This window comes from Acanthopagrus latus, chromosome 9 (assembly GCF_904848185.1).
Source record: "Acanthopagrus latus isolate v.2019 chromosome 9, fAcaLat1.1, whole genome shotgun sequence".
In the NCBI taxonomy this organism is placed as follows: Eukaryota; Metazoa; Chordata; class Actinopteri; order Spariformes; family Sparidae; genus Acanthopagrus; species Acanthopagrus latus.
In genome coordinates, this window is record NC_051047.1 from 30,289,828 (window position 1) to 30,301,533 (window position 11,706).

The 11,706-nt window shown below is 44.5% G+C and overlaps 1 protein-coding gene across 3 annotated transcripts; it reads right to left on the minus strand.

Annotated features, from left to right (window-relative positions):
* Window positions 1–1,663: 1,663 nt before the first annotated feature.
* cnot11 (CCR4-NOT transcription complex, subunit 11) lies at window positions 1,664–7,669 on the minus strand. Of its 3 annotated transcripts, none has more exons than XM_037110527.1 (8): window positions 7,542–7,669; window positions 6,625–7,044; window positions 4,616–4,780; window positions 4,302–4,454; window positions 3,789–3,991; window positions 3,496–3,698; window positions 2,685–2,781; window positions 1,664–2,165 (listed from the first exon to the last, which is right to left on the minus strand). In XM_037110527.1, exons 2-8 carry the CDS (start codon window positions 6,941–6,943, stop codon window positions 1,965–1,967), a joined length of 1,341 nt encoding a protein of 446 aa, XP_036966422.1. In that variant the 5' UTR covers window positions 6,944–7,044; window positions 7,542–7,669; the 3' UTR covers window positions 1,664–1,964. The 3 variants fall into 3 exon arrangements, with proteins under 3 accessions (XP_036966422.1, XP_036966420.1, XP_036966419.1); XM_037110525.1 differs by lacking the exon at window positions 7,542–7,669 and adding an exon at window positions 7,140–7,384; XM_037110524.1 differs by lacking the exon at window positions 7,542–7,669 and having other exon boundaries at window positions 6,625–7,384.
* Between the last annotated feature and the right edge of the window lie 4,037 nt (window positions 7,670–11,706).

Consider the following 11,706-nt stretch of genomic DNA (forward strand, 5'->3'; position numbering starts at 1 on the left):
ATTGACCGATTATCGGCACTGATATCCGGCAGTTTGACGCATATCGGCATCGGCCTTTTAATCCGATGGCCGATAAGTGATCAATTTAAAACTGGGTTATTCTGGCTGTGATGCAGCCGAGCCTCTCTGTCTCCAGCATTGTCCCACCCACAGCACCATCTGATTGGTTACAGGCAGAGCGGGTAACAGCCAATCAGCAGTGAAAACTGTGCATGCACAGTGCTCACACACACAGCGGAGAGGAGGAGAAGTTCAGCCACCACGTAGAACTGGACTCATAGCCCGGTACTGTTCCTGGGGCCTTGGTTCCGAAGGTAAGCTAAGGCAGCAGACTGTCCCGAAACTGTAATAAACATCCCAGTCCTCCACAACTCACAACCACTAGTAACATTACTGTGAGCCTGTTAACGTCATAAACATAAGCAGCAGCCTGTTAATCACTCGCTAATACCAGTATGGAAATAGTCCGTGTGTGAGTGAGAGAGTAAAACCTAATAAACTCAATTCAGTCCAGTTTTATTGCAGGGAAGCACGTTGAGGTGAAGGCTGATTAGCTTTTAGCGTAACGTTAGCCCACCGGTCCACTTCCTCCTTCTCTGGCTGTAGACGCTCAGCAGACTGTAGAAACTCTACAACTCACGACTACTAACGTTACTGTGAGGCCCAATACGTCAGCAGCAGCCGTCTGTTCCTGTGATAAACACTGATTATTAAAGAGAAGAAGCTGTAGGATATTTACTGTTTTTAACAGTTTAATCACTTGGAACAAGGTTGCAGATAATATTGATAGGGAAACAGTGATAAAAGTAAGAAGTGTGTGTGTGTGTGTGTGTGTGTGTGTGTGTGTGTGTGTGTGTGTGTGTGTGTGTGTGTGTGTGTGTCAGCCACATGAGAAGCTGCAGAAACTGACAGCAAAGCTCCGTCTGAGAGAAAACTGTAGGGCAATAATGGTTGTTTAACTACCAAGTTATTTTACTTGATGTTTTTCTGTGTTGACTGAGAGATTCCATGCAGCAGAACATGACATACTGTCATGTTTGTGTCCTGAAGCTGTCTTTGACAGTTTCTTGTAGAGAGGAGCAGAATATTGCTGTTCAAGACTTTAGACATGCTGCAGCTGCATCATACAGCCTACATGAACTGCATGGTGTTCAGGGATGAATAGTTTCTACCGTTATTGTGATATTTTTTCAGCTACAGTTAGATTCATCGTTAGTAATGTAGCAGGCTAGTTTTGAATGACAGTGTCCCTGCTATCACATGTTGGTAAAACAGAACATTTACATAATAAAATCAACTACAGGCTTCCTAAATGCTGCAGTAAATGAAGCATGATGAGTTGAGCGTATGTCAGCATGTGGCCCCACTTTTAACTCTCTCTCTTTTTTCACACCCTTATTGCAGATGGACAGACTTCAGTCTATGTGTAAAAACACTCAAAGTCTTGTAGTTTGTATTACTCAAAATGTTGATGCCATTATTTTTCCCTTTTACTGCAAATGAATATCGGCTCCAAATATCGGTTATCAGCCTCCTTGACTACTAATAATCGGTATCAGCCCTGAAAAAAACATATCGGTCGATCTCTAGTCTGTACCAGGTCTGTTTAACACGCTGAGCTGATCCTGAAGCTTTAACAGGAAGTGACCACATCAAACATGAAGACTGAGTTAAACTTGTTTAATTAGAGAAAAGATTTCATTTCCAAAGGAGAAAGACAAAAAACAAAACATCTGAACTGTTGGTCCAGCTTTAACTTCTGGAACAGAGAGAAGGGAAACGCTGACAGAGTTCAGACGGCGAGCAGGGAGGAAACAAAGCGCCGCCATATTTACAGTATCGTCACCGGTGTGTGCTCCTGTCATGTACAAAGACATGAGGACAGTCTCTAGTGAACGGACCGGCGTCCCTCTGACATGTTCAGACGTGTCATACTGTAGAGTACCTCAGGGTCTCAATGAAGATCAGGACTTGGCGGGTTTGGCCTCGGTGGGGTTTTCTCCGGTGTCCAGGGTCTTGAGGAGGCGGAAGAGTCCGGCAGCCTCTCTGATGCGGCTGAACTCGATGCAGAAGGCCTGAACCTCGATGAAAAGGTCCTGAACGTTGATGATCTTGTTTCTGATCAGAGACTGCAGGAAGACGCAGACCAGACGCACCAGACGGTTCTGCAGGACGACATCGAGACCAAAAAACGGACTGAAACCAAACTGCATCATCATCTTCTGTTTAATCATTAAGATTGTTAGACTAATTTTTATTATGCAAAACATGCAGTGATGTTTTAACGACTCAGCAGGAACATTTATATAGCATCTCTATACAATTCTTTCATCAGGACACAAACAACAGAATACAGACGGATGAGTCACATTGACTTCATGTGTCAGTACTGTAGTATTGGTACTGTGGCGTCAGTACTGTAGTATTGGTACTGTGGCGTCAGTACTGTAGTATTGGTACTGTGGCGTCGGTACTGTAGTATTGGTACTGTGGCGTCGGTACTGTAGTATTGGTACTGTGGCGTCGGTACTGTAGTATTGGTACTGTGGCGTCAGTACTGTAGTATTGGTACTGTGGCGTCAGTACTGTAGTATTGGTACTGTGGTGTCAGTACTGTAGTATTGGTACTGTGGCGTCAGTACTGTAGTATTGGTACTGTGGTGTCAGTACTGTAGTATTGGTACCTGCATGTACTTGTCTTTGATCTGCTCACAGGTGGAGATGCAGTTGGAGATGTAAAGGTGGATGAACTCTGGAGGAAGATCCACAGCTGTGGTGAGCCTGAGGAAACACCACAGAAGAAGTCAGTCAGACACTAGTGGTGATGACATGTATCGTCTGTCCTGTGCAGATGTGACTGTTACTAAACTAAAATACAATAAGCAACCTTCATTTGAATAATCTGACTTTCATTCATGAGACTGATCGCTTAACAAACCTCCACCTGTTGAAACAACAGCTGGAAGACAACAACACTCGACTGTTCACCTCACTGATGCTAATGTTAGCGCTCAAACAGTCGTGATTAGAAACAGCAGAGAACAGAAGCAGTGTGTCCGTGACACACACACACACACACACACCAGCAGATAAAACATTTACAACACAGTCGGCTCATCAAAGCTGATCAGACTCAACTCTACTGCAGTTTCAGTGATTTATGTCATTTTAACCTCTGAGTCATGACACAAGACAGCTTCTGATGACATCATCACTACTGACAGCATCCTGGAGCCTGACGACACATCATGCTGTGTTCACACCAAACCACTTCCTTACACACAAAGTTGACGATAAAATGGAAAATCTGAACTCCACTCAGGGAACAAGCATGTAAACAACGCAGCTTCAGTTCCGATGATGTTATTTCAGCTTCTGATCCATTAGTTGAGTCAGATCACACAGAAACCTGTTTGTTCTGGTACTGATGTGCCTACATCACGTTGGGTCTGAACATAAAGAACAGAGCTGTGTATAGTGTCCAGGTGCTCTCACCTGTTGACCACCTCCATGGAGTGCAGAGACATGTCCATGTTGACGAGCACAGAGAAGTACTCGGTGATCTGACTGCTCTGCATCAGCTTCAGCAGCATCTCGATGGCAACCAGAGGATTATTCTCCACCAGGTCAGGGAGCTTCGCCGGGGACAGACCGATGTGGTACACCAGCTTAGGGTCCTTCTCCAGCTCCGCCAGCAGCTGCAGAGAGAGAGTGATGAAGAGGAGGGCCGGTGATGAAGAGGAGGGCCAGTGATGAAGAGGAGGGTCGGTGGTTCTGACCCGTCTCACCTGTGACTGCTGCTGGGCTGACAGTGGGCTCTTGAAGGCCTTGGACATGATGCGTTTGATCTCCACACCGGTGCTGTTCTTCACACACATCGAGCGGTCCCACTGGATGCTGTGATCCGGCTCAGTCGGGTTCAACCAGGCCAGCTCGTCCTCACACACGTGGAGAGGAGGAGGAGGCCGGATGAACTCGGGCCGGAAGTGACCTGAGAGGAGGAAGAGGAAGAGGAAGAGCAGACATAAACAAAAGTTAGCATCAGCCAGCAGGCTGATCTGACGTGTTCTGATATGCTTTGTTCTGTTCTTATCTGACATGTTCTGTTCAGTTGTTTTTGGGTCACAATTTGCAGTTGCTTAAACCTTTGTGGTTACCATAGCAACAGGTTGTCCTCATAGTTACAGGTGAGCATCAGGTGTCAGGACATGAACAGCAACAATTATTACCATTGGACACAAGACAGAAAGGTGGACCAAACAACTGGACTTTGTTCTGATTCTACAGAATCTTTCACTCACTCTCCAGAGGGGGACGGGGCCCTGTCACCAGAGACTCTATGATCTGATTGGCCACTGAGCTGTCGAATCCTGAGTTGGATGAGTCTGGATCCGGGTCGTTGAGGATGCTGGGGAAGCTGGCCTTACTCTGAGTGGGCAGCTCCGACTGACGCTCTGCCACACACACACACACACACACACACACACACACACATTAAACATCTGACGGAGCTTCACCGTCTGACTCTTCACCTCTATGAAAGTATCCACCAGGTTCTTCCAGCTAGCAGAACTGTGCTGTTCAGGATGTGATCAGCTGTGTTGGACCCACTGACCTGCCAACGCGAGCTGCAGTCCGCTGATGTCGATGGACTGAGGCATGTTGCCCACGTCCATGCAGGACACCTGTCTGGGCGTCTTCTTGAACAGGTCTCTGGGCGGCGCCAGCATCAGCTGGGACAGGAAGAACTTCTCGGGCTGAGTGATGGGAGGCAGGAAGCCTGCAGAGGTCACATGACACATGGTTAGTCTGTCATCAGTTAATCTGCCCTTTCATTTATGGATTAGCGGATCAGTTTTTTATAAAATGGAGTTTCATCCTCAAAGATCTTCAGTTTTCTGTCCCTGAGGACAGAACCAGAACTTATTTACATTTAACAAGCCGACAGCAGAGCGGCACTTCTTCTTTATCAACGACTTGAAATGATCGATGGATTATTGAAAGAGTCGATTGATTTAATAGTTATGTTGTGTTGGTTCTGGCAGGTTTAATGGTGACCGGGCTCTGATGAAGTGATGATGGCTGGGTACCAAATGAACCATGACCACCTGGTTCTGACTCACATGAAATCAAACGGATCAGCTTCAGGAGCAGAGAAAATCTAAATCCTCTAGGGAGGACATCCAATCCGAGGAAGCACCTGTCATACATTCAGACACTAACCCTCACCTGGACCGGGTCTGAGACAGAACTCCTGCTGCAGCCACAGCTCATGTTACACACTAGTGCTTAATATACACCCATACCGCTGTATTTGATTACACAACGTTCAGAACACTGCGCTGCGTGACACCGCCTCAGACCGGACCCTTTTCAGTGTTGTGCTTCTGAACAGGCATGGTGTGACAGTGAGGCGAGGTGAGGGTCAACAGTAGAGCTCTGGTGTTATGTTACAGTGAAGATTGATAGGATAGACATGGCAGTTCATCACTTCATCCGTGGATGTCAAGATGAGCAACTGGAAAGCTGCTGAGATCCAGGAGATGCTAGCTCTCCTCGGTCTCTGTAGCTGTCTGCTTGTTAGCTACCAACGGTCGCTACTCTCAAATTAAAAGCCCCCTGCTAGGAACTCAGTTCTAAGCTCCAATGGGTGCAACGTAAAGCTCTTATTTTGAAGAAAAATTCGACCTGCTTCCTGTTAGCTGTCTGTTGCTTGAGGCAGCTAATGCGAGGCGCTCCGCTGAACGCTTCCTTTAATAGCGGGAATTTAACATCAGCATGTGTTTGACTGAGGAGGTGAGAATATGGGCCACTGGTCTATAATTAAGTAAATCTGTCAAGTGTCGCCACATATGTTGTTCGACACTGTTCACGTCCAACTTCCTGCTTCACGTCATGTCACCTGTTTACGCCGACCTCAGTGGTGCTTTTTGGGAAGAAAGAATGAGAAAGTGGTTGAGAGAGGACAATTACACCTCCCTTATACCTTTACCTTGCAGCAAATGTGTTGCCTTTTCAGTCTAACAGGGGCTAATAATTCCTCTGTCAACCAGTAGAAAATGCTGTGAACACCTGATTATGCATGGAAAAAAATACTGTCATATACCGTGAAACCGTATTGAAAAATACCGTGATATACATTTTTGGTCGTACGGCCCAGCACTATTACACTCTGTTCACAGCTGATGTCAGGATTCTATTACAGAGAAATTAAAGTTACTCTAAGAACTGACCAATAGGTACCAGGACTGGTTCTGTATCACACACGGCTCCTCCTCATCATCACACAGGGCTCCTCTTCATCACTCACACGGCTCCTCCTCTTCATCACACACGGCTCCTCTTCATCACCAGCGGTTCGGCTCTACACTTGAACATCACGCGATTTGGATCATATTTCTATAAACGCAACTCTTTTGACTAATCTGATGGATGAATCTATGAACGGTTCGGTCAACAGAGAGTGGAGACAGATGTTAATGTAGTCAGAACCATCGGAACCATCAGAACACAGTGTTAACATCACCGAGCAGCTGATTGGACCTGATGATTGACATCAACATCAGTTCTGGACCCACCGGACGACCCTTAAGTTCTGAATCTCACACAGACACATGGACCTACCTGACAGCACCTTCTCGGGCTCCTCCCCGGCAGGTGCGGGGTTCAGCAGGTGAGCGAACACCGCAGCAAACGGGTTCGCGGCTAGCGGCTCGGTTCGGTACATCTCCCACAGCAGGTAGAGGGCAGTGAGCCGCTGCGGGGAGCTGGGCAGCAGGTCCGGCTGCTGGAGGAGCATCACCAGCACCGAACCCACCCTGAAGTGCTCCGCCTTACCGAAGTAGTGGTGAAAGTGGGTGGAGAGGCTCTCGAAGGTGTTGGTGCAAGCCTCCTCTGAGATGATGCTCAGCAGGTTGGACAGCTCCTTCGGGGCCAGAGTCATCGTCCTCCCGGCGGCGAGTTCGGTTCGGTACTGATGAACTGGGTCAATGTGTATACAACAGAAAGACAGTCTGTGTCCGAACACGAGAACTCAGTTCATCTCTAGAAGACAGAAAACAGTTCGACCGTCATCACACGAGTCCTGTTAGCAACGAGTTAGCTTAGCTGTTAGCCTAGCCGCGCTAACTAACACAGACCGGTGAAGTCATGGTCCAACCTGAAGAGTCCGCCGACAGAAAGCCCACTGACGGCCTCACTTTCTACATAACACACTTATTAACGCAGCTAACACGAACCGAACGAAATGTTCCGGCCCGGTGAACTGTTAGCACGACTGTTAGCACGGCTGTTAGCACGGCTCCAGTAACGTTCAGCTGAAGCCGTTTAAACTCTGATTTGACGTTGTAGCCGCGGTGCATTGTGGGTTGGGTAGTTTCTCTCAGTCATGTTTTATTTCCTTCCAATATTTGACTCGTGTCGAACACTCACGTTACTGTCACAACAGTTTTATTCAGTGGAGACGATGACAAACAGCCGGAGCTTCACTTTTACACTTAAACCTGAGCAGAAATTAACAACGATCTAACGGGTGTTTTTACCCATAAGGCTTTGCGAGTTCCTTCCCAAGGTGCAGCTGTGAGGACGGTTTACATGAGGCCTTGTGGCGAGACTTGTTCCCTTTCAGAAAATGGTTCCCCGTGTCCGGTCAGATCCCCGCATTATTAGGGCCCGAGCAGGGAACCTGCGAGGACCCTATTGTTTTTGAAGCGATTCTTTCTTTCTTTCTTTCTTTTTTTTTTCTTCGGACGAAATGATTGCATTTTTCACTGCCTGGACATACCCAAAAACTCACCAAACTTGGAATATAAGTCACACCTCGCGAAAAATTTTATAATCTATTGTCGTCCTGAATGTCCACCACTAGGTGGCGCTGTTATTAAGCACAGCGCGTTTTGGCTTATAACTCCCATATACTTTGTCGCACATTCAAATTCCTTATATCCACGCGTTCAGTGAAGTGGGCTGAGTCTCGTGGTATAGGCCACGCCCATTTCCGCCTACCGTTTTTTTTCACTACGTCGCAAAATGTCGAAAACCTACTTTTTCGAACTCCTCCCAGGCGATTTCACTGATTTGCACGAAACTTGGCACACAGCATCTGTGGACCCTCATGACAAAAAGTTATTAAAAGAATTTACTCACATTATTAAATAACAACTTCCTGCAGATTTCCTGCCAAACAGGAAGTGTTGGATATCTCCACAACGGTGTGTCCAAATGACATGAAACTTGAGATAATACTTTGACATGAATTCCTGATGATGTGTCCAAAAGGTTAGGCGATGACCACAAGGTGGCGCTCTTTAAATTCAAATAGTTTATATCTCCACATCGGTTGGGCGGATTGACACCAAACTTGGTATAGTCATTGCCACTGCGCTCTTGAGGATATCTGACAAAGGACTTATCAATTGGCCACTAGGTGGCGCCCTGATGCCAGTTTAAAATTATATTTGGCCCTGTGCCCAAACCATAACACTTATGGGAATGAAATTCATAGGCGTGGTATAGACTAGCCCCTGCAACTTACACACCAAAAATGACCAGCAGGTGGCGCTGTTTTCCACTTGAAGGCGTTTTTGGCCCATAACTCACACATATTGTGTCACACATTGGTAAACCTTTTATCTACATGTTCCCTGCATGCAGCTGAATTATTTGGTGTAGGCCACGCCCACTTTTACATTAACTTTCCATTCGCAAAATTGCGACAAATGAAAAAGCTACTTTTTCGAACTCCTCCTAGGCAATTTGACCAATTGGCATTAAATTTTGCGTGAAGCATCTATGGACCCCCCTGACAAAAAGTTATCAAAAGAATTTTGATAGTCCTTAAAACGGCCGAAATATAAAACAACAAATTCCTGCATATTGTGTTGAAAGCAGACAATCTTGCACATCTAAACAAAATACGGTCTGATTATCACGTAAATGTTCATAATTGTGTTCCATGGACTGATGAGGCTCTGTGTAAAATTTGGTGCAAATCGGCCAATAGATGGCGATCTGGTCGCAGTCTGATTAGTTTGAATGGAAAGTAAATGGGAAAATCTTAAAATCCTCTTCAAAACTCATCGACTTTCAACCTCTTCTTCATGCTTTGAGCTACAGATACCATTCCACCTTTTAAAGAGTCGGAAGACCATGAACTGTTGGGCAAGTATTCAGTTTTTAAAAATCTCTTACGGTTTCCAAACCATCACAGTTTTAGTTTTACAGATTTTTAGGCCTTCTTCTGATTTTATAATGGGTGTGTATTGCATGAGCTAGAGTGCGTGACATCATCGCCAGAGTGTAGAGCAGCTGGAAGAACTGGAGAAAAAATTCTCTTCAGCTACTGGACGATGATACTTTCAGCTTCTTCCTGAAACTATTTCGTTGCATTATGCCTCATGTGGACAAGTAATTAAATTAAATGTGAACGATGACTTCATGGGGTGATGTCACAGAAAGGGGCGGGACACTTGTACATATTATGTTTATAGGAATCTGTTTCTTACCTTTTTATTATGTTGTTCATTTTGTACTATGATTATTCTTTATTGTTAAATTGAACTGTCCTTATGCTGCTGTGACACACAGATATCCCCATTTGCAGGATGAATAAAAGAGTTCTGATTCTGATTCTGATCACGATCCATGGGAACTGCATGAGAAAGTCAGTGATGTAATATTCCAATCAGCCATAAATAAGAAAATGTTTCTAATATTTTATCACATTATGTTTGTGTTGGAGGCTGGACAAGCTGCAAGGAGCCATTTTATCTTATTTTCTGTGGGGTTTTTTGAAGTTTTTATTTCAGTTTTTTAGGAGAATGCTGCCACATTGTCTTGCATTTGAAGCTCCAGAAATGTTTTGTGGACCACAAAACTTCACCTGACTTTCAATCAGCTTGGGGGTGAGTAGATAAAGAGTGAACTTTCCTTTTTGGTTGAACTTTTAACTTACTTAGTTTCACTGTTGCAGAGACATTATTTCCTGATAAACTTCAGTGGGAGAACACATTGCTTGATCACCACAGTCCTCATCATCAGCACAGTTATCATCACAGACAAACAGTGGAGGAGTTCTGGATGAGCAGAGTTCAGATCCAGAATGACAGCAGTGTAGGAGACCGTGTCCCTCATCTTATTCCAGATGTTGAAGCTCAGGTTGCCCAGATGTTTGGCCTGGTCTATCAGAGCTCCTGAGACCAGCTGTGGATCCTCCAGCAGGAGGCGCTGCTGGACTCTCTTCCGACAAACAGAGATGACATCATGTCAGCTCTGTCACTTAAATCCTGTCCTAGCAGCTGAACATTTAAGGTCAAAGAACCACACACTAGATTATTTAAAATATTGCTCCTTACAAAAATAAATATTAACATAATAAATTAAAAGTAAACCACTGTCAAGGTTTATATGTTAACTGTGAGAGCAGTTTAGATGTTGTACGTTTGTCCCCCTTGTAAAGTTTAATAAAACAGCTAAATAATAATAATAATAATCACTTAATAATTGAGAATGATATGACGTAACTTCCCGTGACTGTCTCCAGTCATTGCCGTTATTTTGCAATTCTTTCTCGGTGGGTGGGGCTGCAGTTCTGTACAGTAATGACATCACATGTTGGGAACAAAAACAACGTTTAGAGGTAAAATAAGACTTGAAGACTTTAACATGTGGCCCACACTTAAGTCAGACCCACACAAGTGAAACTGTCACAGGCAGAGGGAAGCAGTTGATGAGGCTTGTCAGCAGCACATCGACTCTGTAACATCAGACAGGATCTGATGATGACTAAAGTCCAGAGGAAGTCGACACTCGTCCAGAATGTCAAAGATGAACACAACCTGCACATTCCTGCTTAAGTTTCAATAAAAGAAGTGATGAACAAGTTCCAACAAGCTGTACTGTTTCCCTTTCAGCACATTCAGCTCTCTGAAAGTGAATGGAAATGTGAACTGTATGTTCTGGTTCACTTTGTCTGCAGTTATTCTGCAACACTTTCTCCATGGGCGAGGATGCGATTCTGTATACAATAACATAACACAGTTGGAATAAAAACAAAGTTGAGAGGTGAAATAAGACTTTAAACAACATTTAGATGTGAAGGTGTGAACATGTGGCCTTCATTTAAGACATTAAACGTCCCACACAAGAGCTAAACGTTGTTGACAAGAAGTACCAGTCACATAAGTCATTTCAGTCACACAGTTACAAAAAAAATGTCTTTATTTTGATTCCATTTGGTTACAAAGAAAAAAATATCGAAAATATTCTTCATTACATATTTTTAAATGTTTTCTCATTTGATTTTTTTTCAAATTAGTACATTTCTGCTCACCAGGTCTCACCTTCTATTTGTTATTAGTAAGTACTCAGTTTAAAAAACCAAGCTTCTCGTACAGGATGAGTAGGCCGGTAGCTGCCTAATTGTTTCCATCTTCTCTGCTTTAATAAAAGCAAAATGCCAATAAAAAACAGGGGAGTTTGTAGAAAGATGATGTGAATTAAGTGAACAAACTGAACCAGGTCTGTTTCACAAGAGACTCATTTGATGCTTCATCACAGACGGACAGAAACCAAAGAGTCTATTTTGATGAGGATGTTCGGGAGTCTCACAGTCTGAGAACAACATGTCAGTCCAAAAAACTTGATTTACAGGAAATCAGGATTCATTTCAGGAAACCGTCGTCCAACTCGTCCTCAGCAGCCTGTTCC